General features: G+C 38.7%; 1 protein-coding gene across 1 annotated transcript in view; it reads left to right on the forward strand.

The window, feature by feature from the left end:
• Positions 1 to 27,174, forward strand: part of THSD7B (thrombospondin type 1 domain containing 7B) — a 97,455-nt gene that overhangs the window by 44,435 nt on the left and 25,846 nt on the right. Inside the window, exons 12-16 of the mRNA XM_053470839.1 lie at positions 165 to 268; positions 10,382 to 10,576; positions 12,626 to 12,889; positions 15,261 to 15,439; positions 23,929 to 24,059. Coding sequence (XP_053326814.1) covers positions 165 to 268; positions 10,382 to 10,576; positions 12,626 to 12,889; positions 15,261 to 15,439; positions 23,929 to 24,059 — 873 coding nt within the window. The remainder of the gene's footprint in view (positions 1 to 164; positions 269 to 10,381; positions 10,577 to 12,625; positions 12,890 to 15,260; positions 15,440 to 23,928; positions 24,060 to 27,174) is intronic.

Here is a 27,174-nt window from a genome sequence, read left to right on the forward strand (position 1 = left end):
TTAAACTTCCTTACGTTAGATTTGTTCTAAAAGTTAGCTTTTAAAAACGTAACGTAGATACTCTTTTTCAGTGCTTACAAAGATTAATTAGTGACTTCACCAGTAAATGTCAAGTAAACTGTTAATAGTTTTGTATATTTTGTATCTGATGCTTTTGTAATCAGGTGGGACACACACCCGTGGGGTCAATGTGTGCTGGTTCCAGATTCGGTGAGACTGGGATTAGTGGGAATTACGGAATCATGTGGCCGAGGTCTACAATCCAGAGGTAAGGTCTCATTAATATCATTAATATTTGTTTATAAAAATCATGGTTTTTTCCCTATCTTTTTTTTCTTACATAAAATTCAGCTATTTTGTAATATATTTCAAAAACCAATTACAGATGTTACCAGTTATTATCTGTGCGTGAAGATAAAAAAAACACAAAAACAAAACTAAACAAAATATTCTATGTGTGCCTTTTCATTTTGGCTGGCCCCTCTTTGCTTCGCTGTGCCCCTCTTTTTTCACCTGTTGCCCCTTCTTTCCTCCTCTGATTCCCCTCTTTCCTCCCTTGATGCCCCTCTTTTCTAGAAAACAAACTTTCATTATATTATATTAATTTATTCATTAATATTCATTATAAATTCCGATTAAGGACCCCCTAGTAAAAATGGGGGGTGGGTAATTTTGCTCTAAAATGTCCAAACCCTGAACGTGATTTTCCTGGTTTAAGTAATTCTAACTATAATATGTAAATTGACAGTAAAAAAATGCATTTCTTTTTTTACAATGATGATTAATTATGCAGCAAATGGCTACATATAAATGCAAACAGCAGTCAGATCTGATAATTTATCACTTTTAGGTTTTTTTTGTGTTTGTAGAATACAGTGATGGCAGCAAAAACTACCTCGAAATCAATTTTCTTAAAAGCAAATATTTCTCAGAGCATTGCTTTGCTTGAGAATCTATAATTGCTGCGGTGGCGTTGATATAGAGATGTCTCAAACCATCCATCTTACTCTTGTGTAAAATGCAAATGTTTAAATCACTTCTTAATTAAGCAACTTTGTAAATTTGGAATATTCATAATCATCCGTCAGGTTCCCTTTGTTGAAACGTTGCGCTATAATATGAGAAGGCCCAGACCGGCCATCCGGCACACCGGGGCAAATGCCCATACCTGGGAACATCCAGCTGGCCGTTTCGGGATTCAAGTAGGTGGGTCTACTGACTTCAGTGGGTGGTCCTGATGATGTCAGTGGGCGGTCCAGCTGACATCGGTAGTTCACATGGAGAGTTCCCAGGTATGCAAATGCCAGGTGGGCTGCTGGCCTACGTGGCTCCATATACAGCCGAAATGCGGCACCTACTTCATGGGCGGCCACCAGCCTTGGAGTTCACACGCCTGCTTCATTGAGTGAACTTTTAATTGATTTCTGTTACATATGATATTGTGCACTTTTTGGTATTGCTAATAAGTGGTCTGCTAGAGGTCGGTAAGACTAGTTTGGGGCAATGGACGAGGCTTAAATACTAATGTACAAACAAGAGGGACAGAAATAGTTCTCCAGGGTCAGGAGGTTCATTGATTGATCTCCAAGGTTCTAGGTCATGTTCATGTCGTCTTCCAGCTTCTGGGTTACATTGTTTCCTCTAAACCTTCAGCCCGTAGACCACAATCACAGGCAGATTAGCTACGGAGAGGACAATATTCTTAAAACAGGGCCGGTCTAACTTGGCCGGGCGCGCTATGGGAAGCAGGAGTGCAATGTGGTCCACGTGGTGTCTCAATAGCAGTGTGGGGGCCAGGGAGGCACTTGGTTTTGCTTACCCCTGGGTGAAAAGACGACAGCCCTCCTCTGATCACAATGCATATTTCCTCTATGATGCCAACTTCAATCTTAAGAGTATCACCTTATCATTTAATGATTATATGTCCTTAACAGCCGCCATTTTACTCTATAAGCTCTTACGCCTTGGTATTTGAGTGCCTTCTGTGGCATCATTTTGGCTATAATAAATTAAATATTACGTTGAAGGTAGTTTATTTCTGGTAAATTACATTTCAGACAATCTGGACAACTTTCAGAGGGAACAGAAACAAGAAAGACTATATTTTTGGCAGAATATGTTCATAGTAAGGAAGAGAAAGCCTTCAATATTTTACGCCACGTCTCCAATCTCTGCCATCTGTGATCAAGGATCGTTGTAAAATGACCTTCTCCATGTAGCTGTCAATTTTTCCCAAGAAGTATAAAAAGAAAACCTAAATAATTAATTTAATTCTCTCAATCACAAGAAAATTGCCTGGATCTGACTTTTCTGTCTTAACGGAACATCGAGGGAGGCAAAAGTTCATGCGAAGAAAGACAAGTAAATGTTAATTGGAAATTATTCCCCGACTGTGTTCTGCATAATTCTGGAATGGTATCGATGCGCTTGGACACCAGTTACTTTTTGTTATATCTACAGTATCCAGGATACTTCATATGGCCGTCCAACATGGGCTCTGCCGAATGTGGCCAGACCAGCGCCTTGTGCCATCATGGTAAAATGCCACCTCGTTTTTCTAAAATGTACGCATTTACAGCTAAAGAGTAGGAAAACACAAATAAGTCACTAACAACCCAAAGTAAGGTTATCTCTGGGTTCTTGGTCTCTTAATTTCTAAACAGGTATTCAGGCCAGGCCCCCCCAGCCAATTTCCCGTAACCCAATTACGACAGACACCAGAAACTTGGGTTGGAAAGGTCACAGCCAATTGGCGCCAAGGCCTAGCCCTACTCGAGATCCCACTCAGGGCCCACTCTGGCCCATCCTTTGAGCATCATTCCAAGTCTAAATGCCCATTTGATCTATTTAGAAACAACTTGGCCCAGAAACAGACTCAAGATGAAAATTTGCAGCAACCTAGAATAATATTAACACTACCCTTATGTCTACTTACCTTATGGGATCATCTCACTATATCCACCGCAAAGTAGAGGACATTTCCATTACTTGCCAAAACACCCATAGCAAGACTGTCCATATGGAGCTCTGAATTAGACAATGTTCTTTTTTTTTTCTACCACCTAAATATAGTGTTTTCTTCAAGAGTTTGCATTACCGATACCAGGAAATTTAAATTAGAATTATTTACGTTTTATCGAAGAACTCACGGAGTGAATTTAAGAATATTCTTATTCTACCGGAGTAGAATTGTGGTTCTGGATCGGTCATGTGCAGTTCATTCAATTTTTACTTAACTAGTCTTCACCAAGGAAATCAAGATTTCTGACATGTAATATACATTAGCACTTAGCTACACAAACTAAAGCCAGGCAGCGTGAAGAGCTTTAATAACTGCACATAAAGGGAAATACAAGGCAATGTGAAAAGCAGGCGAGTCCCCGGTCTGTCACGTCCACGGGTGATGCGGAATGCCATTACCTCCGGGAGGCTTCCCGTATTGGTAAGAAAAAGCAGTTTTACAATGTGCAAAAAATATGAGGTCTGTTCAGAAAGGAAGCGTCACATTTCTCATGTTTGCAAAAATCAGAAGTGCAAGGTGGCAAGTTCACTAACAATCAATAAATTGATTTGACCCCTTGAGTGGAGAATAGGGATATAAATATGTTGGGGGGATATATATATATATATATATATACCGATATATATATATATATATATTTATATTTATATATATTTATATTTATATATTTATATTTATATATATTCTTGGAAATGTTGGGATATCAGACCTATTAACAAAGAAATGGTGGAACCCCAGACAAAAACAGTCCTAGTTATTAACAAATGGGTACGTGTTGTCAAGAGAAGAGGAATGAAACACTCAAACCCTCTGCTAAATGAAGATCGGGCAAGAGTACAAAAATCAATGAAGGCGTAGAGTATTCTTCCAGAAAGCTGGCAATGCCAAGGAATGACAAATGGTGCGACGTCAATTAGAGTAATGGAAGTAATTCGGCAACCTGGCATTGATCAGTTCTGGGCTCAGCAACACGGTTCACGCCGTCTCATTTAGTTCCTCTGCACTACCCAGTAAAGCAACATCCTATAAAGTTATTTTATATTGGGAGAAATTAAATGTAGACATAGTCTTGATTATTGTAACCTTTTTCCATCTTATCACTGAATATCTATTCCGACTATGTTTGTTTAGCTCTTGCACACACGTGGTCTCCTACATTGATCATATTAATGTTTTCTTTACAGAGGAACTCATTTTGCTATTTAAGTTCAGCATTGTATCAATTAAAACCCGCATTGTTGAGACAAAAGTCTACATGAATTTCTTGAAGCAATTTACATTGAATAACCCATATCAGTGGTAAGATGTAGGCGATTCAATCATCTTGACGTGTGGAAGCACCAAGCATGGAGGTCATTTGGCCAGCTTGGCTCTGACTCATGCACCTCCTGTCCTTACAAAGCTAGGACAATCCAGAGGTTGAGCTTGAACCCATCAGCTCACCCAACTCTATTGCTGATCAATATTTAAAAAAATACAGTGAGGTTCATTCACTAAATCTGCAGGCAACTTGCAGTGAGATGAACCACTTCTTCTCACTGTATTAACTGTGCATTAGGAAGAATCAACATCATCAAGTTTCTCCTTCAAGAATGAGCCAATGTGGTCATCTTTATCAGAATCTGAACCTTTGTTGCTGCTCATAACTGTAATTAGCACCCGTATGCAAGATCCCTCACTATAGACAGAGGTTAAGGTGCTACTAAGTCAACTTCTTGCTCAAGAGGTTCGAGATTCTATCAAGATCTGGTGGTCTTATACCCTAAACAGACGGCCATTGGAGATGGACTACTGCCTGCCTACTGATGAGTTTTTTTGCCTTTGGATAGTCCTGGTCCTGTTCATCTAGTAAAGCTTCTTTGTGCCAAGGAATCCTGGTGTCTCTTCTGCCTATTCCTATAGTGGCGCTAACAGAAGCTGCCCTGTCGACACAAGCTCACCAACCCATACTCAGTACTGTCCTACGATCAACTGAAGGACACTTATCCAACTCTTTCCCCTGCCATCCACACCACACTATTTAATTAGACAAATAAGCATCCTTTCCAATGCCATAATCGCCCATAAATCCCAATCATCTGTAACTGGGAGCCATGTTTTCCATGGATACATTTTACCGTTTTTAGTATATGATACATTGTATATAATTTGTTCCCTGGAAATAGCATGTTGTAAATCTGACATCCGGGCAGAAACAGTGCAGGATAAATAAATATGTTTATTCCTTAATGTTCAGATAAAGTCTTCGAATTCCTGGGGAATTTTAGTAAATTAATCATCAGAACAGATGCGAGCTAAGTCAGTCTCTGGAGAAGACTTTAATGTCTGTGTGTTGAATGCGCTGACTTTAGGGGGATAAACTAATATTTCTTAAAATTAAAAATTAAGTAGGATTTGCATATTGTGTGTTTTTTATCAATTAGCTAACAACTGCAGTATAAACAACAACAGTTAATGGAGGTTTTTTGTACAAGGAGCTTACAGTCAACACGAGAGCCTTGTACAAACAACATGTTAACTTCGTATATAATATATTCATTTTGGTTAATTTGATTTCTCTAAAATTAATGTTTTATACAAATATCTCATAACTGTGAGCTACTGTGTGAACTCTGCCGTCTCTATCAAACAAGCAGTTCTTTAAATAGTAATGCGGTGAAAGTAAAATTAGCTAATTTATCAAACCGCCAAAGCACAGGAGAGCCGTCACGTAGCCGGATCAATCGCTTCTCTCGTGAAATGGCTTGAGACGTGTTGAACCTCTGTAATTTAAGAACCACTGCTGCATCGGAAAAATTCATTAGTGAAAGTGGACCCGCAGAACTGTCAAATTTCAGATTTAGAACTAATTCTATGACAGCAGAAACACCCACCGCAAACAGCCTTTTATTCTTCCCGTGCTTCACAGAAAATTCATTTACATTTCTTCCAACCCATGAGTAACTAGGAATACCAATTAACGATGATGTGTTTCTCACATGGACCCTTCCGAATGTATCTTTATTCAAGCTTGGAGAAGGAGCCAGATAATCCTTATTCTTATTCGTATATATACAAAAAAAATTATGCAAGAAAATTAATTAAAATAAAAATAGCTTCTGGTATTTTATTTTGTATGTAAGAGCTGCCTTTTAGTAACGCGTCACAAGTTTGTAAGTCAGAAGGATCCCAAATCTAAAAATGGAAAAAAAAATAAAATAGTCAAAAATGAACAAAATAATTAAAAAAATACCAATGGTTTTTGGAGGCGGGTTGCTTCACCTATTCACTTTGCCTTCCAAAGCTCAACTTGAAATAAGCTCTCCGTACGTTTGGTTGGGTGATTTATTAACGGTAGCCTCTGTGTTCTGGTAGTCAGAAGAACGTTATAAATGAGACCCTGGTATTTTTTCTATCCTTTAAAGTAGAACTGTCACTCTCAGAGCTGCGGCTCGTCATTTTTTGTTAATTTTTGTTTGGAGGGTTGGAGACTGTTTTATGGCAAGGAAGAATAGATTTCCCTTACACCCCCCCCCCCGGCTATTCCTGCAGGGGCTACCTTAACCAATCAGCATTTAGCAGCAACTTAACAGTAGGGGAGAGATAACTTAATAGGGAAAAAAAATCATGCAGATCCTGGAAACCTGCTTTAAGATGGTCAGCATACCTGAGAATTCTCCAGGTTTTGCTCAGAGGCTCCAAGAGAAGCGGTGCCTCTGTGTCGTGGTGGTGGGGGTTCTGACACGCCCCACTCTCTGCCCATTTCCCCCTTAAATGGGGGTGTGGCCGTATCATGCAAAGGTAGGTAGCCAGAGTTCCCAGGTATGCTGGTCACAAAATACAAGACTGGCCTTCCGATATAGGTGTGTTATGTGACTTCCTAGAGTATTGACCAATGCCAGGTTCTTTCCGTCTGCTGGGGGTGTGGCTACGATAAGGATATAGGGTTTTCTCAGTGTCGAGGGTGGGGCTAGTCCCATTTAGCCTTTAAAGGGGCAGAGCTTGGGTGGGACCTGGGCCGGACAAAACACCGCTCTCCTGCCCAGGGATCGAAGCTCTCCATCCAGAGGCTAAGAGTAAGACCAGGCAAGTTCCCAGTTCCCAACATTTAGGAGTAAAATGCAATTTTGTACCGATATTTTTTTCCAATATTTCAAATGTCCAAACTTCACAGGCTGAAGCGAGATGAAGCTTTAGAGCTGGAAATGCCGGTCGGCAGACTATACCTTATGTAAATGTGCCCAAATTCTGTTTCTGTGTTCGGATAACTTCACAACTAGGGCAGGCATGCTCCAACGCAACATGTATGAACAATAAATAGCGTTTGTCTTTTATAGGCATTCAGAAAATCTGCAGCCATCCTTTCCTTCTATAATTATTCAGCATTATTGTTATATCTAAAAGGTGTTACGGCGCACGCGTCCGCCAACACTGCCTTCAGTATCTTACCCAAACCTTTGTACACTTTATTTCCATTGATACTTATATTATTATAAACCTGTTGTAAATAGATCATTATTGATTTCTTCAAAGCTCTTTCAATTGCGGAGAATTGTTTACAACGGGTTATAATATAATGTTGCCAGTGTTAATCTATTCAACAATTACCGAGTGAAAAGTGTTCTCTTTTTTTTATGCTAAACTGAATATCTGTCAACGCAGCCGACATTGCTATTACCATGATTATAGTTTATTTATGTAAAGCCAGTAAGTGCTGTATAATTATTCGGCAAACAAGATAATAAACACTAAAAGCCAAACAAACAAAGATATGCCTTGGGTTTACTTTGGGCAAGCATGGAAACTGAGATGCTAAGGATACAGAAAAGAGAAGAAATAAGAGAATGGTAACATATTGGACCATCATTAATCAAAAAGATGTCCGGGCAGTGGTGTATTTACGTTTGCCCCCCCCCAACCACAGCCTCTCTTTTTCTGTGCTTTTTCTTCTGAGGTCGTTACTTATGACATCATAGCTCCCCATCCACCTCTTAATACATCCTATGGAGACTGCGCCTACCCTGCATAGTCCTCCATTGTATTGATGGGCCGGTTGGGGAGATCAGTAATCTCTCTTTGAGATCTCCCATTGGGAAGTGACAGAGGAGCTGCCACCTCCATGACACCCCAGACCTATTTGGCCACTGGATCCGGGGCAAACTCCCATTTACCCCTCAGCCCAATTGTACCTGCAGGGGGGTCTGTGTAGCTACTGCCACAAACCTTTTCAATTTGAGATGTACTTTGCCTTAGCTGGACATCGCCGTAAGTTCCTTAGCCACAAATCGAAATGGCTTTAATAGAAAATACCGCGAATCCATTTGTATTCAAAGAGAACGGTATTGTTGATCCTGAATGATTTAAGACGACATCTAACAGTCAATCGTCACGTTGACGACGAGAACGGGATACTTATAAGAAAGCGGCTTGGCCTGACTTCGAATGCAGCTACTCCATCAAACCTTTTTATTAGATCTTCTCTGCCTTAAGCGGCAGGATGTTTGACCTTATTTAATGTGACCGTTTGTCCATCACCCCGGATAAAACATTTCGACGTTGCTCTGTGTAGTAAGGCTTTAGGGATGGGGAGGTTTAGTCACTAAAATGTTAATGCCTGTCACTTGCATTCGCTCTACGGCAAAACAAATAAAAAAAATAAAATAAAATACAATACAAATAAAATAAAAAATAAAATAAAGGGAGCAGCTTTAGGATTTTGGAAGTGAAACCTGCTCCAAAAAATATCAGTGGTGGTGGTGTGTGTGTGTGTGTGTGTGTGTGGGGGTGTTGTGCAACCACATCCTTAATGTATATGGAAGGCCAGTCTGGATCTGTCTTGGAAATAGTATTTATTACCCCGTACTCCTCTACAAAAAGGTTGGGGGTAGGGAGTGTGATTATTTGCCCCTTTAGTTAAAAAAAGGTGGTTAAAATGATTGGCAACATGGAAGATTTAAAGTCTTATTTACTCGCATCTACTCACATTTACTCATACGTACTTAGAAAGACCAAATGATGGGATACTGTATAATATATATATATATTTTATAAAATATCTGTATTATATATGTTGGTGTTCAATCACCTTTAGATATATATATATATATATTTTATATTTAGACTTGTTTTGCTGCCTTGGAGGTTCTGTACCCTCCCTATCGTCACTAATATTGATAAATATAAATACAATAAATACAACAATGTAATAAAGGATATACACACACATACTTTAGCCATTTTATTATTTTTTAGTTATACTGTCTTTACTTGCTTGCTCTATTCAGAGACACATTTATAAAACGACTGTACAATTTCACAATGAGGTATATAATAAGGATGTCAAATGCAGAAGGAAAATCGTGTTTCTGTGATCGAGTTAAAATTACTTTGCAATCTATTTCTTAAAAATACTCACAAATTAGGGAACCTGATCATTAAAGTGATGGGTTAAGGCCTGCTATCGAAAATCATTTTTTTTTTATATTTCTATTAATAATGACAATCTGTCATTTTGATTTCATATGTGGGAGCGCTTAGTTGTGCCAACTTTCCACAGCATGTAATTCAAATAGTGGAGAAAAGAATGATCCCTAAGAAGGACTGTCCTTCTTTAGCAGGGACACTTGGGAGGTGTGGTGTGATATTGTTAAGTTTCTGTGTGCAGTTGAAATTAAATGAAATATTGAGACATATGTCTACCAAAGAGAGTTCAAAGGTTACAGGATTAATGGTATGAAGGAAACCCTCTGGATACCAAATAATTAAACTGCTCTCTGCATCTTTTTTTAATTAATATTCAATGTCAATTTTATATGCCCATTGTATTTTAAATGTGGGTTAAATAAGTCTTCAAGTCCATTCACTAAGAGGTTGAGTAGCCAATCGAAAATTCCAAAACTGCTCTCAGATGCACTAATATGTAAGTTGTTTGCGAGGGCATGCGAGTCTGGGTTACAGGTGAGGGCATGCAAGTGTGTGTATTTTTTTTTTTTTACATTTTTAAAGTGCTTATGCAACTTCACTTTAGTTAATTTGCTCATGCAGATATTTTTTGCCAACTTGCAAGTAGTCACATTTTAGTGAATAGACTTAATTAATTCTCTGCCAATTAATTCTAACTGTATGGTGGATATAATGAAGAGCTTCCTATTGTCTGAAAGTATATGGCTAATTAATTTTGGTAATGGGACTGTAATGAAGATTTTTCAGCCAAGTAAATAAAAAAAGAAGCTATTTTGTAAGAGTTGACTGCTAAGACTGTTAACCTGAACCTTAGACAGAATATAATCTAACATATTAATATAAATGACCATTTCTCAGATCTTTTCACAAATATCTCTGTTATGTTTGAACATGCTGTGTGTGTTCTTTGCTTTCTAGATATCATGTGTGTTTCCAGTGATGGTCTATCTGTCGATGTGACCGAATGCCATCGGTGGGCTGGCCCAATGCCCCATTTGGTCCAGGAATGCCACCTACCTTGCAAAGATGACTGTACCTTTACCCCATGGTCTAAATTTAGCTCCTGTTCCACTGACTGCACGCAGTCTCGAGTGAGGAGGAGGGCTCTCACAGGTATGGTTTTCCCGTTACAAAGTAAATTCATGTTTTTATACCAAAAAAGTTAGTGTGATACAAAGTATCACATAGTAACGCATAGTAATGCATAGTCAAAATGCTTGACCACAGTTCACCTTTAACTAGGAAACTTACTTTCCATGCTTCTATTTTTCCCAATTTCGATTATTTTTCTTCAAAATATATTATTTTATCTTACTGTTTGTCCATCTGCGTTTCTCTGTTGGCTTGCGATTAGCTTTTAATACACAAAAGCAAATTCTATTTTTAGGCAGAGTATTTTAAAATAGCCTTTTGCTGCTTGGCACTCAGGTTTTAAGCAGCTTAATGTTCTCAACGTGAAGCCCACAGTTCTGCCGTAGCTATGAGCAGCCATTTTTCACACCTTCATTGCCAACTTGTGCTTTGGTTACAAGTTTTCCCCTTGTAGTTACCAGGTAGTTACCAGTGGCCCCAGAGCTTGGTACAGCAGGATTCACCATTCAATATTTTTTTTACCTGTTGTTAAGTTATTATAGCTTTTTTGTTGATTCCGGTAGTCCTTGTATGTGTGGAGAGCGGAATTATAGGGAGAGATCCCCCCGGGGCATTAAATCAGGTACTGTGCCGTATCAGAGTCGGACGGATGGAAAAAACCAGCCCTGGCACTTTAAGGCCAGCAGCTCCTATATGTTGCGTTTCCCAGCAGGATACGTGTGGCTACATTCTTACATCTGCGGATTTTGTAACCAAGTTTATCCAGCCTCGTCTTAAACCACCAGAACTGCCAAGCGAGGGTCAACACAAGATAAGTGGCCTGTCTCCTCTGGCACTGGCCGACTGGCCATTTTGCTTCATTTGACAAATGGCCGGTCCGAGTCTGTTCCATCTACTCTGCAAAATGTAACACTTTTATAAATAAATGTTGCACTGAAAACTTTTTTTTTTATTCCCAGTTTCCACTATTCCACATTCTATGGCAAAAATATATATTAATTTCATTTAATGATTCTAAAAGCTGTTGTAGTGACAGTTTCCCCCCTTAAGAACCAGAGAGAATGAAGGTTTTTTTTTTTATTTTTAACCGTGGCGTGTCTCGTTACATGAGCTTTGTAATGTTATACGCGGGATAATTCAGTGGGTGTTTGATGTTCTGTGCTAGAAGCTCTAGGCTTTAAACAATTGTTAATCTCTTTGAAGTGACTCAGTGGTTAATGTACTGTAAAAATGTCATTATTGTAGAAAACGCCTAACGATATGTACAGATTTGCTAAAATACATCTCTAATTTCCATTCCATTCTGGATAGTTTAAAGGAATATTATAGTAAAAATGGAAATTCTACAGTAGAACACAGTGGGACAGGCTTTTCTTACTTGCTGTGGCAATGCTGATTTTTCCTAATAAAATAGTTTTTACATTTATGAATGCTCAGTGCCATGTAGGAGACTGTAGTGTATCATATTATTATTATTATTATTATTATTATTGTTATTATTATTATTATTATTATTAGTAGTAGTAGTATTATTAGCATTGTTATTATTATCATTATAGTTTATTATTATTATTTTTATTATTATCATTATTGTTTTTTTATTATTATTATTATTATTATTATTATTATTATTATCATTATTGTTATTATTATTCATTATTATTAGTATTGTAATTATTATTGTTATTATTATCGTTATTGTTAATTATTATTATTATTATTTTCATTATCTTTTATTTATATATTGCTAACCATTTACACAGCGCTTCTTACAGTATATACATTCAAATGCTCTGACAAAACTAGAAATGTCAGCCTAAGATGAACTGATACATTAAGTAACTCATGCTAACACATACACACTTACACACACGCACACATATGCACTCACGCTAACATTCATGTTAACCTTCACCTACATGATAACACTTTTTTGCGCTGCTCGCATGCCATTGGGTCACATAACATTGCATGACTACATTCTACTTAGTAATAAATAGTAATGACTTATGGATTTTGTTTTTTTTGTGTTTTTAAATTTTGACATTTTATAAAATAATTCTATTACAGGAAGAAGCAAGAAACGTGAAAGATGTCAAAATACAGCAATTTATCCTCTAGTTGAAACGGAGATGTGTCATTGCGGACTTTATAAATCTCAGCCTTATGGAAATTGGTCGGACTGCATAATACCAGGAGCGACACCAGAAAGTCAATTAGGAGGGAATAAAGCGGAAGGCGTCAGACTCTGCGGGGAAGGATTAAGGTTCCGAGATGTCGCTTGCTACGATTTAACTGGAAGAATAGTAGATCCAGCGCTCTGTAGCCATTCCGGTAAGGAACAAAACATAAAAAAATACATATTTTTACAAAATTAATTTCTCCTGGATGTATGTAAAAAGTTATTTCACAAAATCATGTCTTTTAAACCATTATGTTTTAATCTAAGTTTCTATGGTTATAAGGAAATCCCATTGATTGAGCAAATGTACCAACAACGATTCAGACAACAAATTTCATTTAAATCAAGTTTAATATATATATATATATATATATATATATATAGATATAGATATATATAATAAAATAATCTCTAAAAAAAAGAATTCTTAATTACTAGTTATTCCAAAAATAAAATAGGAGAAATTAAATGTATCTTATACCGTCGTACCTGTCGCCGTCAGCGTCTACGATCAAGAATCCGAAGCATCTGTTGTTTTCTCCCCAGAATGGTAGCATTTATCTCATGATTGTATACCCTATTAGAAATAATTACTTTTTTTTACACAGTCGCTGTAGCTTTCAATACTTAAGAAAAGGTGAATCAGGTTATCGTTTCTGTAAAACGAAACATACAATTCCAAAGTTAAGATAACGTAGAAGATAGGAAAAGAAAATGATTTATTGTTACAAAGAATGCATTTTCAAGTGCCGGCGCACTTTACATTGGAGATTCGGCGCTAGGTGGATGTGGCGATCAAATCCTCATTCATTCGTAGATGAAAAGGTCATTATTTATGAGTAAATTGGAGGAGCTGAGAACATATACCTATATATTGTGGAAGAAAATAAATGGACATGATGAGTAAATGATAGTAAAGATGATATGATATGAGATATATATGTGTATATTTATATAAATATATATGTTGATAGAGAATTTTCCTCTGTGATGGCATGAGACTCATTTATATGCTAATTCTCTCACTTTCTGCCAGAGAGCTCGGTTTCCCTAAAGTTAAAAAGTCTTTTTACATTAGAACACAATATCTCCAGAATCATTACTGAATGATTAACAAACAGAAACTCGGGTTACATGCAGCCTTACATACCTTATAATAAATTAGCAGCCGAGAAAATTCTATCCTGGAACATAAAAGAAAGTTGGACATATCAAGAAGAAAGTCTCGTGAATAAATCCGCTAACATAGTAACAAACGCAAAACTCACGCCTCTGCTATTTTCAGTAATTTGTTTGTCTTTGAAGAAGTTCTGTTCCTAATAATGTGTCCTCGTAAAAGGTTAACAAGCGAAACCGTCAAAGAAGTATTAATACAGCAGTACTTCAAACTCATATCACTGAAGCCTCGAAGAGCAGTTTCACAATAGCACACTTGTTGGCTGATCAAAGGTGGACCTCTCTACTTGTTCCCAATCTCAAGCACTTAGGAAACGTTGGCAATGAAGTGATGGAAGATCTCTTATTTAAATAGAAATATTGTATCCGTCCGACTTAACTTAGAACCCAAGCTAAGACCGTCCATTGGGCAAAGCAGGCAAATACCTGGAAGGCTGGTGGCCCATAGAGCCTCCGATTTACCTTTCATCACCACTCATGCCACAATCCAATGCTTTAGCGTGTGGCTGTCCATATGGCTTGATCTATACATGGTTTGACTAGCATGGTGAACAGATCAAAATACTTTCTTCTTTGGGGAGTTATTTTATATTTCTTGAATCTTGCTGGGAGGATGTCTACTCTTACGGAATAAGTGCGTCTGTTGAGAAGACTAAACTCAACGACTCCTTTTTGCTTTTTTGAAACAAAAATATTATTACGCACATGATGTCATCGGGGCAGAAACCCTTTTGAAGGCATTTTAACCCAGGCTGCAATGTTAAGTAGAAGATAATATAATGACTGGTATGTTGCTTGATTAAGGTGGTGCTTTGGATTGTGAAAAACAGATCCGTTTCTATAAACAAGTTGTCCGCCGAGCGGAAGCTGAAAGGATAAAATATATTTTAGATATATGGCTTAAATTGCACAGTGTGGGAAAATCACTCAGACAAACCATCCGTAAACAAAGAAATGCTGGCCTCCTCCGCGATTAACAACCGTAGGTTGCCCTGTCAGGCTCAAATCCATTTAAAGGTCCTTCGCCTCTTCTCAGAGCAGTCTGGAAAGGCCTTTCTCTATATTCATTTTCTTTTTTTTTTTTTATACATCGGACAGTGGATATGAATCTCTGCCTCCCACTTCATGTCAAAACCTATAAAAGAAATTTATCTTCACAAAAAAGAAAAAAATGGTAAAAAAATTGAAACTTTTAAATATTACGCATAAAGTGGGTTTGAAAAAGTAGCTCTTCGAGTAATTGGTTAGATTAATTTATAATAATAATAATAATAATAATATTGTTACTATATTATTAATAATATATACATTTTTTGATGTAATCTCCCATTTTTTTATGTAATACAGGTTATATAAAGGAAATATGTGAAGTTGCCTGTCCTTTTGACTGTAAAATGAGCGAATGGTCCAACTGGTCCGCCTGCACGTCGTCCTGTGGAACTGGAGTCAAAATTAGGAAAAGATGGTTAAAGGAGAAGCCTTACAATGGAGGCCGCCCATGCCCAAAACTGGATATTAAAAACCAGGTGAGTTGTCCACAAATAAACCTAGTCGAAAATTTCCACTATTCCATTTATCTACCGGCTGTGGCTTAATGTTACCCAGGGCACCCCTTATATTGGTTGACCTTTTTCTCCGGGGTCCTTTTTCTACATCATGAAAAAGATCAGAACTTGATCACTTTATTCCCCCCCCCATGCTAGATCCATGAATTATAAATGGCGGATGAAAAATGCTTTGATACAAATGCTGATGGTATACGATAATAAATTCATTATTATATAAAACAAACAATAAATAAAAAAGAAATATAGAAAAAAAAACAGCACAGCCTTCCATTTCTTATAAACCCACATCATTTTAGCAGGAGAAAGAGCCGATAGTATCGTGCGGTGTGTGGCGTTGATCTGAGCCCGTGAAAAATGTCTCCTTGTTCTAATGATCTTATAATAGCCCCGCTGATGTATTACATTAATAAGTTTTCACACCGTGACAGAAGAGAGACATGAGAATGTTTTACAAATAGATTTAGGAGTTTGTGCCGTCCCCGGGATATAAAGTAAATATAATGGTGCTACTTCACCAGATGTGCGAATGAATGAAATATAATTAACGGTTCCGGATGGAAATTGGCAATTTACTGCTGTTTTATGCGCATGGGTTTTAGAACATATGACGGTACGGGCATTGGAATATTTAAAGCCGCAGCGTACCTCCGCTTAGTGAATTTAACCTTTTCATTAGGTATAAGATACTAACATCTGTTATTTTCGGTACCATTTTAAAAAAATCACTTTTTTAAATTTATTTTAATTTGAAATGAAATACGATTTTTTTTGGCTGTGTATCTGATATTCTGCTAACTCCTACAATTTACAGTTCTATACTGTAAATAAACACATGTAATGGGGCTCGATAATCAAATTGAGAAATATACGCGTTAAAAAAACAAGCTTTTGTGTATACAATGGTGTCAGCCGCTTTACCTTCATTCTTTTAGTTCCTGCGTGATTATTCCTCCCTATTCAGTGATCTCTGCTCTGTTAAGTTACTGATTGTTGTTGATTGGCTCAGGTGGGCTTTGTCATGCGGGAGAGCCACTTGGCTCCGCCCCATTCGGGCCGATTGCACATTAGCTCATTCAGCAGACTAGCATGCTGCAGACGGGTGCTGGCAGGGGTCAATCCTGCTTTGGGGAAGTACGGGAAATACTCATCTCTAAGCGAATTACTGCCCCTTGAAGGATCTTTTCTCTCAAATTCAGATTTAACCATCACATCTGAGGAAGACACCTCTGAGCTCTTGACAATACAATGGATAATTCATCTGTGAGAAATATTTGTGCCATACATTGCATTGTCAAAGGGTTAAATAGATTGTGTTAATCATTATTATTCTTAAAATGTAACCTTTTCTCGCACTAACGAAGGATGGATGGTGCTTAAAATGTTTAATGTCATCCATTTCTGTAATGTGTTAGCCTCCAGCTGACGATCCGTAGCCAAAGCGTCTTCCGTTTCTGGATAATGGCTTCTACGCAGGAGTCTATAAAATGTATATTTTTCCTACATGTTGCTGTAAAATGGCTAATCGTTAATCAATGTTAGCTCTAGAATGATTGCAGCTCAATATTTCATGATTTACATGATAATCATACTAAATGTGATTATTACAGATGACAAATTGCTGCTGTCAATGAGAATTTTAATTAAGTTGCATTATGTCTCATTCGTCAATTTATCAAAATTATCATAAAGCAAAAGCAATCATCTGTCGTGACGGATTGAGGACATGTTTAGTATTTTTCTTTTTTAAAGGGACACATTAAAAGACTCTGATAAGGAACTTTTCATAGAACCTCAGAAATAATAATAATAATAATAATAATAATAATACATTATATCCGTTCTATATTATTCTACAAGAATGATACTTTGTTGAAATTCTGGTTACAATTTGGCTACATTTAACCAGATATTTTAAGTTGAGAAGAAATTTGTACAGGTTCCCTAATATTAATAGAAGTGAAGAAATATTGGAAAGTATAATGCTATTGCTTTCCCCTCATTCAATGAAATCGTAGATGCCCTTTGCTACATGATTGCTTTAGACGAAGAGTTTCATTTAAATTCTAGGTTTTACAAGGCACGGGGTCATCTGGTTGAAAACAAATACGTATGAATGACTTTGTAGGGTGAACACGGGGTAAAACAGGTCAAATATTAGGCATTAATAAATGTTAAGCTTTCATGGTAGGCATGGCTTGGATTGGAATGAATGGTGCTACTTTTTAAGCCCTACTTTTTCACTTCTTATGGAGTCCATTACCACATGTTACCCTCGGCATGTGTTTAGCCTCCATGATAAGGAATTTAGACCCATATAGAACATAGATTTTACTTATCTATTTCTAAAGCTGAGGTTTAGCATTTTTATGGACCTGATTTGTGTTGTACTGTGTGGAATCCAAATAAATAACCCCTACCCAGCCCCCCCCATGCCCAAAGATACCTTTCTAATAATCAGCCTTGCTTTATGGCAGTGGCACACAACGTTTTGGCAGGCTGCAGCATTCGTCTCCTAGATTTATAACGTATAAAGTCTGTGGGAACAGTACTTCTTCATATATATTGATCTGTGGTTTGGATGTTCGATATTTAGGCTTTATTCCTCCCTAAGGACAACCGAGATACTAGCTTGACGTGTTGTGTAATGGGTTCTTTTTTTTTCCCCTCCCGAGAACAAGTTTCTAATTATTAACGATGTTGGATAAATTAGACTTCTGTTCTGTTATCAAGTTCACTTGTTGAGAAAAGAATTACACAGGAAAGAAGCAGCTTGCAAAGTCACGTAGTTTAGAATTCCTTCACCATGAGCAGACAATGGTGTCTAACTCCACTTGCTTTGATTGCTCAAGTTCCCGTCTTCTTATGTTTTGATCAATGATGACCTTTAACTGAAAACAGGGAATTAATACGTTTCAAACCAGTATGTATAGTATCTATTTGATAGGAATTATGTCTGCTTTCCAATAACGTGACCGCAAGAACTCGTGGGACAAGCATTTTTTTTATTGTCCTATTTGAAACGTCAGTCCTCATAAAAATTCTACCAAATAGTGAAGATGAATTCTCTCTGCTGTGGTTGAACACTTTCAATCAGCTTCATTAAAGTCAGTGCTTTGGGGCCGTGATATGCCAATTGTACAAGTAATAATGAAAATCTGTCACATCATATAACGTGCTCTCCATTTCCCGTACGAGCTGCCTGTGTCTTAAAAAAGTACAGCAGAAACACATTAGATTTTGTATCTCCTGAAGACCTACGGACAATATACCTGACATCGTCCATTTCCAGCTGATTTCCCATAATTCGGGATGTATGAACATAACCAAAATGTAACCAACTTTTTGGAAGAATAGTCAACCTATGTAATAAAAATACTTGATACTGATTTTTGCATGGCATTTGAGATGATCATGGTTAGGAGGTCTTGGTAAGTTGGTCAGTTGTTGAGTTGGACCAAATGGAATCCTCTGGGATTTCTATGAAACTCAACTCTGGTCAAACTAAGTGGTGTTGGTTAAGAGTTCCTCTTGAAATCAGGGGTTTGGTCCATCATCTTATCAATGTACTATTTTCCCAGATGGTGAGGAACTTCACTAAGTCAGGTCATGGTGGACCTGAGCTCAAATAAGTAAAAACTCTACTTAACGTTCCCTGTCAATCTTATTTTGCCATAGTCTATGTACTATAAAAAAAAACACAAATGTTGGCACTATATAAATGCAAATCATGCTTATGATAAAAAAAACGTACTCTGAGGTTCTGTGAAGACGTTGCAACCCTACCTAATGGAAAATCCATGCTCATTCATTTACTAACTCGGGAATTTGCAGGAGAATTAAACATTTCAGCTTCCTCAAACATTTCAGCTTCAAGGACCCATCGCCTGTTGGCTTCTCTTCCAAGAAAAACTGAGCTGGTCCTGTTTATTGTATAGCTTCATCAGTCAGCTAACATAGGAAGATGGAATTTGATGGCAGATAAGAAGCATTCAGCTTGTCTGTCTGTTTTTTCCTGATGTAAAACTATGCAATGTAAGCTAGACTTGTGTGTTCGGATTTGTACGAATTGCAGACTTACCAAATTTTGGCAAATTTGGCGAATTATACAAGCAAAAAGCTCTGAATTTTCACCCAAAATTGCGGACCCTTTCACTTACACTCTCTTAAAACTCTCACCCAAAAATGGTGGCGCTTCCGATGAAGTCCTCTGCTCCATTGGATGGTCTGGAGAGAGGATGTCACCGAAAGTGCTGCCATTTTGCCCTAAGGGAACAGATTCTCTTCAGAAATGGTAGAGGCTAATACCACGAGGGGATTTAAACATGCATGGGATAGGAATACGGCTCCTGAATCTAAGACGAGACAAAGTTTTCAGTCTTTAGAGCAGGAGAAATGGGCAGTCTAGACGGGGGCCGAATGGGTCTGATTTGCCGTTAAATTCTGCATTTCTATGTTCTGTGTTACATTTTTTGAAACACTCAGTCCCAAGATTGAAATTGTTTTCTGTATCAAATGAACGTTACATTTAAAAGGCGCTTCAACTTTACAAGCATTTCCTACACTAAACAAGGGATATTTTCGTGTTCTAACACAATAACATCTCATTATGTAGAAAGGTCTGGTTTTGTGTTCCACGCGGTTTATTGTCCACACTGAATTTAATTCTAATCATGTTTTAAATGTTTTGCTTTTAAGAATTTCTATGCAAGGAACAAACCTAATCAGTTAACATATGTTTTATACAAAAGGTGTTCGCAGCTGCCACACTTGGTACAATCAGATTTAATACATACAAACCCGGATAGGGATCTGGTAGTATTTTTTTTTTTATATCAAAGTGCAGGTAAACTAATGGCTATATAATTTTCTTTCCTTTTTGCTGGTCACGCACACTATTGTGGACCTCTCGAAAGGCTCAGGTTGGTATTTTGCTGTATATATATTGATTTTGTCTCCCCGCAGAAACCTCTCGCCATATTGTCATAAATTTATCATGTACCTGTACGTAATATTGTATATAAATATAAAATCAGGGGTGTATTTACATGAGTATCCCTAGAAACAAAGACTACTGGCACCCTCCAAACGGTAAAAAAAAGGGTTGCATGGGGTAGAAGTTTTTTGGTCTGGAGAAGTTGCCCCAAATGATCCCTACAGTGGTGTAGCTTTAGGAGCTGTTACTGGGCTCACTGGTCTAACTGGTAACAGGTGTGTCCTGTGGCTCCATTGTTAAACATTCAGTATACGCATGTTGTTAAAGATCCAGGGAACTGGGTTATGATGTCATAGGTCTCATGCAATATGTAGGCTGGCAGAGAGCATGAAAAATAGATCTGAAATGTCTTCTGAGTTACAGATTCTCAGAGGTATTAATATTGTTTATTAATTTATATAGTGCCATCATGTTCTGCAGCGCTGTACAATGGGTAACCACGAAATGATAACAATTTGAATTGCTACTAACCCACCAAAAACTCTGACCACCCTCCACCACAACGGAGGCAAGAAAGTAGGGGTATAAGACTAGAAGATGCCAGAACATGGTTTATTTCAGCCCCACTGGTGATAAATAATCCTCGGATGAATTTAAAATAAGATTCATTCTTAAATAAGTTACAAGGAACCGAGCGCACCATGTGAATTGTGACTCCAATAGCTAAACCTAAGGGGAGAGTGAATAGTGTATGTATATACAGTACATATAGGTGTATAGGCATGGAGCATACTGGAGAGTCATTGGCAGGGCCGGCCTTTGGGGTGTGCGACTTGTGCGGCCGCAGTGAGAAGGGGCAGAGGGGGGGTAAGTGAGAAGGGGCAGAGGTGGTAGATAGTGAGAAGGGGCAGAGGGGGTAGATAGTGAGAAGGGGAAGAGGGGGGAAGGCAGTGAGAAGGGGCAGAGGGGGTAGATAGTGAGAAGGGGCAGAGGGGGGAGATTTTTTTCCTTTCTCTTTTTTTGGGATTGGGGGCGCCAGAGGAGTAGTCCGCACAGGGCGCCAGAATACTTAAGGCCGGCTCTGGTCATTGGTTTTCCCAGAGTAGAAAAATATGGCCCAAAAAGGGATATTCGGAAGTATCCGTGCGATACATTCCGTGCGCCGAACACAAGGAGTTAACTGACATCGATGGTGATCATCGCAAGCCCAGCTTTCCGGTATAATAACACAGTAGAGCGCTAGCAGATATAACCGAATGGGCTCCGGAAACACTTGAACGGTTGCTCAATTATGGAGAACATCATCCGCCGGTCTGATTAGCGGACGCCCGTTAGATAGCAGCCGCTTTGTGCTTTGATTGATATGATAATCGGTTGTCATTGCGCAGGGTAAGGGGCGCTTCCTCACCGCTCCCGGCTCTGGAGAACTTCTACAGAAAATGCTAAATCCACTCAATTCAACATCTGCAGCTGTTTATCCCACTTTCTGTGCATTTGATATATTTAGGGACATAAATAGAATGTGGGTTTTCTTTACATTCTAATGCGTAGCATATTCTGGGTTTATATAATAAATATATGTGTGCACCCCCATTCCTCTCAACACCCATCGTGTCCCCTCTCTTCTATGCTATATTCATATTTATCCCCCTTTTCTTTTACTTACCCCTAATGTACTGTGAATATATTGTATTGCCCTGGCTTTAATACCCTACAGTACTAGTAACGTTAAAGCTAGGAGTATTTTTGTGTTGACCAAATAATTATACTGATTTAGAAAACGGTAACGGTTTATCCCAGATTTACTGAAAACTGCAGCATTTCATGCAAGTTCTAGATTATTATTATATATTATTTTTCCATTGGCCATTGAAACACAAGAGTGATGGGAGTGATAAAGGGCCGTTGGAACACAGGAGTGATGGGAGTGATAAAGGGCCATTGGAACCCAGGAGTGATGGGAGTGATAAATGGCCATTGGAACCCAGGAGTGATGGGAGTGATAAAGGGCCGTTGGAACCTAGGAGTGATGGGAGTGATAAAGGGCCATTGGAACACAGGAGTGATGGGAGTGATAAAGGGCCATTGGAACACAGGAGTGATGGGAGTGATAAAGGGCCATTGGGACACAGGAGTGATGGGAGTGATAAAGGGCCATTGGAACACAGGAGTGATGGGAGTGATAAAGGGCCATTGGAACCCAGGAGTGATGGGAGTGATAAATGGCCATTGGAACCCAGGAGTGATGGGAGTGATAAAGGGCCGTTGGAACCCAGGAGTGATGGGAGTGATAAAGGGCCATTGGAACACAGGAGTGATGGGAGTGATAAAGGGCCATTGGAACCCAGGAGTGATGGGAGTGATAAATGGCCATTGGAACCCAGGAGTGATGGGAGTGATAAAGGGCCGTTGGAACCCAGGAGTGATGGGAGTGATAAAGGGCCATTGGAACACAGGAGTGATGGGAGTGATAAAGGGCCATTGGAACACAGGAGTGATGGGAGTGATAAAGGGCCATTGGGACACAGGAGTGATGGGAGTGATAAAGGGCCATTGGAACACAGGAGTGATGGGAGTTACAGTCTTTGGGGTCTTATCACTAAGGGGAGATGTGTATTTTATCTCCGTCACTTCCCCATACGTTATGAAGAGCCAACACCGAAGTTCTGCGTCAAGGAGAGCTTGGCTGGCCCTGTATCATGTATAGCATTATACATTATACAGGGCCATCTCAGCTCTTGTTGCTGGAGAAGCCCACCAGTGTTGGCCCTTTGTCATTAATAGAGACGTGAAGGCCAATCTCCCTAGGGTCTCCGATTGAAACACTGCGATGGGCATAGGGACCCCGGGAGGACTTCCGTTACTTTAATATTTCCTTTTAAATATCGAGAAACGTTCCTAACAATAAGCAACGCAAATAAAAAGAATACATTCGCAGTCGGTTTTGCCTCTTTTGTAACATCTAATTCATGGGGGGGCATTCTTTTTCATCATCTCGGGATAATTTATTATATTCAAGATATAAAACGGAGGATTTAATTTCTGAGATGTGTTTGCGCCGTGGGAGTGCTGCGCTATAATTTGATTTAAAGACAAAAAGCAGCAGGTTGCTATTAGGACATTTTATCTGTTCTTTGAGATTTCAAGTTTTTTTTTTAACTATCGTGTTATTTTTTTAGCCAAGTACAACAGTCCCCAATTTTTTACAGAACGATTCCGCTGTCACGGAGCTTTTCTTACCAGAACCGACATGTTTCTTACAGTTTTAGCTCATTATCCGTGATCACCCCCCAGGGCAAGACTTATATTATAATACAGGTTCCCCCTATATTGTACATCTCCATGACAAGCGGCACTAAAATGACATTTATTGGATTCAGCGCCCCTGTCTTGGCGCACCATTCGTGAATTAGGCATTTTAGTGCATTTAATTCAAACTTTTCGACGTCTATAGGGTCTGTCGCATTAATAGGCGTTCTGATAGCCCTGGGTATTTTTTTTTTTGTCGTCGTAGGTGTATGAGACAGTCCCGTGTTCCAGTGAATGCCGTCAGTATTCATGGGTGGCAGAACCGTGGTCAGCTTGCAAACTCCACAGCGAAGAAAAGTCTGCCTGCGGGGAAGGAATACAAATCAGGAACGTTCGGTGAGTGGCTGTAGAGGACACAGCTAGGAAGATAAAAAAATAACAGGGATCGGATGATGAAATACAAGAAAAAAAAAAAAAATCTCTTGTGCTGCTCCGATGATCAAAATTGAGCTTTTATCCCATATTAGCAAGGTTCTGTTATTCTTCAATCTGTTTAAAGTCAATGATAAATGACTTAGCTTTCGGGGGAAGGTGCAGCTCCAGAGCTGCAGTGTGCCGCCCCTTACATAATCTTGTTTTCACTCCTTTGATTGGCTGCAATTGGTGGAAGGAAAGCTCTCCCAATGAGTCAGAAAGCGGAGGAGAGAGGGGGGCGCGGAGCATTCGTAAGAGCGTTTTCAGGGGACCACTCAACGCCCCTCTATTTCCTCCTCCACGCCGCCCTACATAGAGGCCGGAAGTGAGTATATTTCATAGACGATATGTGCGGCCAAATGTACCTCCTGCAAGCCAAGCAGCTGGGAAGGCATGGAAAGAGGCAAATGGGAGTTCTGCTGCACCCCTCCATGCATTTGCGGGGGTACCAAACAAAAATGTAAAGGGGCCACTCAACTATCATATATGTTAAAGTGGAGATGATGGGTGGAGTGTCCCTTTAAAGGCAGCGCTGTGTCTAAATCTACAATTTTCATAAATAATTTGCCCAGAAACTTACATTTTATAGAAGGTAAATTAGCAATATTTGTATAATAAAAAATATTAACGTCATAATAATACATTTTCTTTCTCTATCTATCATCTGATAATATCTGCCATCTGGCCTATGGCTTCTTACGTCTTCATTCACGGCAATATATTCAAAATGTAACCAAAATTCAGATAAATTGCCCTCATTTTATGTAAGCTTCGTTCCCAATGCCCGGAGCGAGATACCAATTGCAAAAAAAAAAAAAATGAGACTTTTAAAGTCTATATTTAAGGTTGTTTAGATAAAGGTGTTACACTTGTCTCGGTGATATTTGCAGAGGAACATGTTCATTCCCCTCTGTCAAAAGCTTATTTCGAGAGATATTTGACTTTGCATCAAGTAGAGTACAAAGCTTTATCTACAAAGAGCTGGTATGAGATCAGAACACGATCAACCTGCGCTTATTGTCAGCAAGAAGAAAAGAGAAGAAATTGGAGAAATAGTGATTTCTCGTCTGGCCTCTAATACCCAGGCTTAACCCTTTAAGTGTGCGTCCTAAACCACCTAAAGAATCATACCCCCGTGTCCCATGTACCCCCTAAACAATGCACGTGAAAGTACTTTGTAAGAGAAATGTACTTACCTAAAGGGGAAACTCTATGGGCCGAGGATTCTTACCACTGATTGGTTGCTTGAAACAAATTATCTTAATGTATGGTATATTAATGTATGGTGTTCAGGGTGTGTGTGTGTATGGTATTAGCGTGTTTGTTCATGTTACAAGAGGGAATACGTGTGTTAGTGTTTAGCATTAGTGTGTGCTGGTGTTAGAATGTGTGTGTGTGCTGGTTTATGGTGTTAGTGTGAGTGTGTGTGGATGGTAGTGTAAGTGTGTGGGTGTGCAGGGCCTGACTGGCCTTAAAGTGCCAGACCCACCTTGCCATCACCGTTCCGGCCTTGTGTGTGGGTGATAGCACATGGTACATTATATTACATTACTTATATGGGCATTAGTCTATGGTGTGATAATGTGAGTGCTGGTGTATGGTGTGTAGGAGTGTGTTTTTTATACTTTTTTTAAAATACGTTTTTATATTTATTCTCGTTTTAGGTTCTGTTATCTTCTTACATGGTTTCCTATGATCCTTTTAGTTTTCTTTTACATTGTTGCCATGGGGACAAGGTATTTTCTAGTCTGTATTTTTACAGTGAAAGTATCTGGGCTTATTAAGTGTGCCGTACATTCCCTGATCCTGATCACTCAATTTAAAAAAAAGAACAAAAAAACAAAAAAAACCCTGCATAGTCTTAAAGAAGAAACCAACAATCTCTAAATCGGCATTACTGAAAGCTTATGTGACTTCTGCGGACTTTAAGCTGGTTCATAGCTCTCATTTTAGCCCAATTAACCCTTATGTTACACCTCTTTCTGCCTAAGTTACTCACGTGATTCCATTTAGAATGTGAGCTCACGTTTGGGACATTCATATGCCCGTTATTCTTGCTAGAAGTCTTGTATGGAAGTATCACGAGGGTAGATTGTAAGCTCACTGGCAGTGTTTATGTAACAATATTTTGTTATATATATATTTTTGTGTTATATATTTGTTAACCGCCCCATAATTACATGCTACAGAGCTGCGGGATACATTAGAGCTTAATAAATAATGGATAATGATAACAATCCTGACCTCACAATCTGTAACGACCTTCTTCGTTATCGAGGCTTCCGACGAGTCCCACAGATTTCTTGAGCAAAAAAAAAAAACCCTTCACGATGAGCTTTGCCGGTTTCCAGCGAGCTTCATTTAAAAGTAATTGAGATAAAATGTGCAATATCTCAAGGGAGCCGGGAGATCCTCAGAACGGGAATTAGTGAATCCTCTCCTATATCTTTTTTTATGAAGACGCTGGCTCGCGAAGGTAAGGTATTAAAAATCTACCACAGACCCAATACGGCAAAAGGTGTTTTCCTGGAAAGCAGAACCGGGTAAAAAACATTCCATTAAAATAAAGATCCGCAGCAATTTGGCCAGCATTAAAATATTTGCAGGCCTATTCATTCCCCCGGATGTATAAATTTGATAAATTCTCATGTTCTGCAATCTGGAGATCCCATTCGTCACTCAAAGGACTCTTAAAACGCAGGACTTTATTACCTATTTGTAATTTAAGTCCCTGAAGCCGCAGGACAGCTACTTTAATTGAATGGCTGAGATCTTTTATTTTATTATAGCCGTTAGGGCGTGTGGCGGTAGAGAAGGCCTGCCATCTTTGCGTTCGTGAGAGAATAAACTTCATCGGCTCCGATATAAAAAAAAATAAACCCTGCCGCATTTAAACGCGTAGCGATCATGCATATAAAGTGTGTGTTTGATGATATTTCAGACTATTAAGACCTACCTTTACTGGTCTAAAGAAGGTGGGGGACAACTTACATATTAACCCCCCCCATATACCATATGATTTGTTGGGTGGATAAGG

The sequence above is a fragment of the Spea bombifrons genome, chromosome 7 (assembly GCF_027358695.1).
Source record: "Spea bombifrons isolate aSpeBom1 chromosome 7, aSpeBom1.2.pri, whole genome shotgun sequence".
NCBI classification, from domain to species: Eukaryota; Metazoa; Chordata; class Amphibia; order Anura; family Pelobatidae; genus Spea; species Spea bombifrons.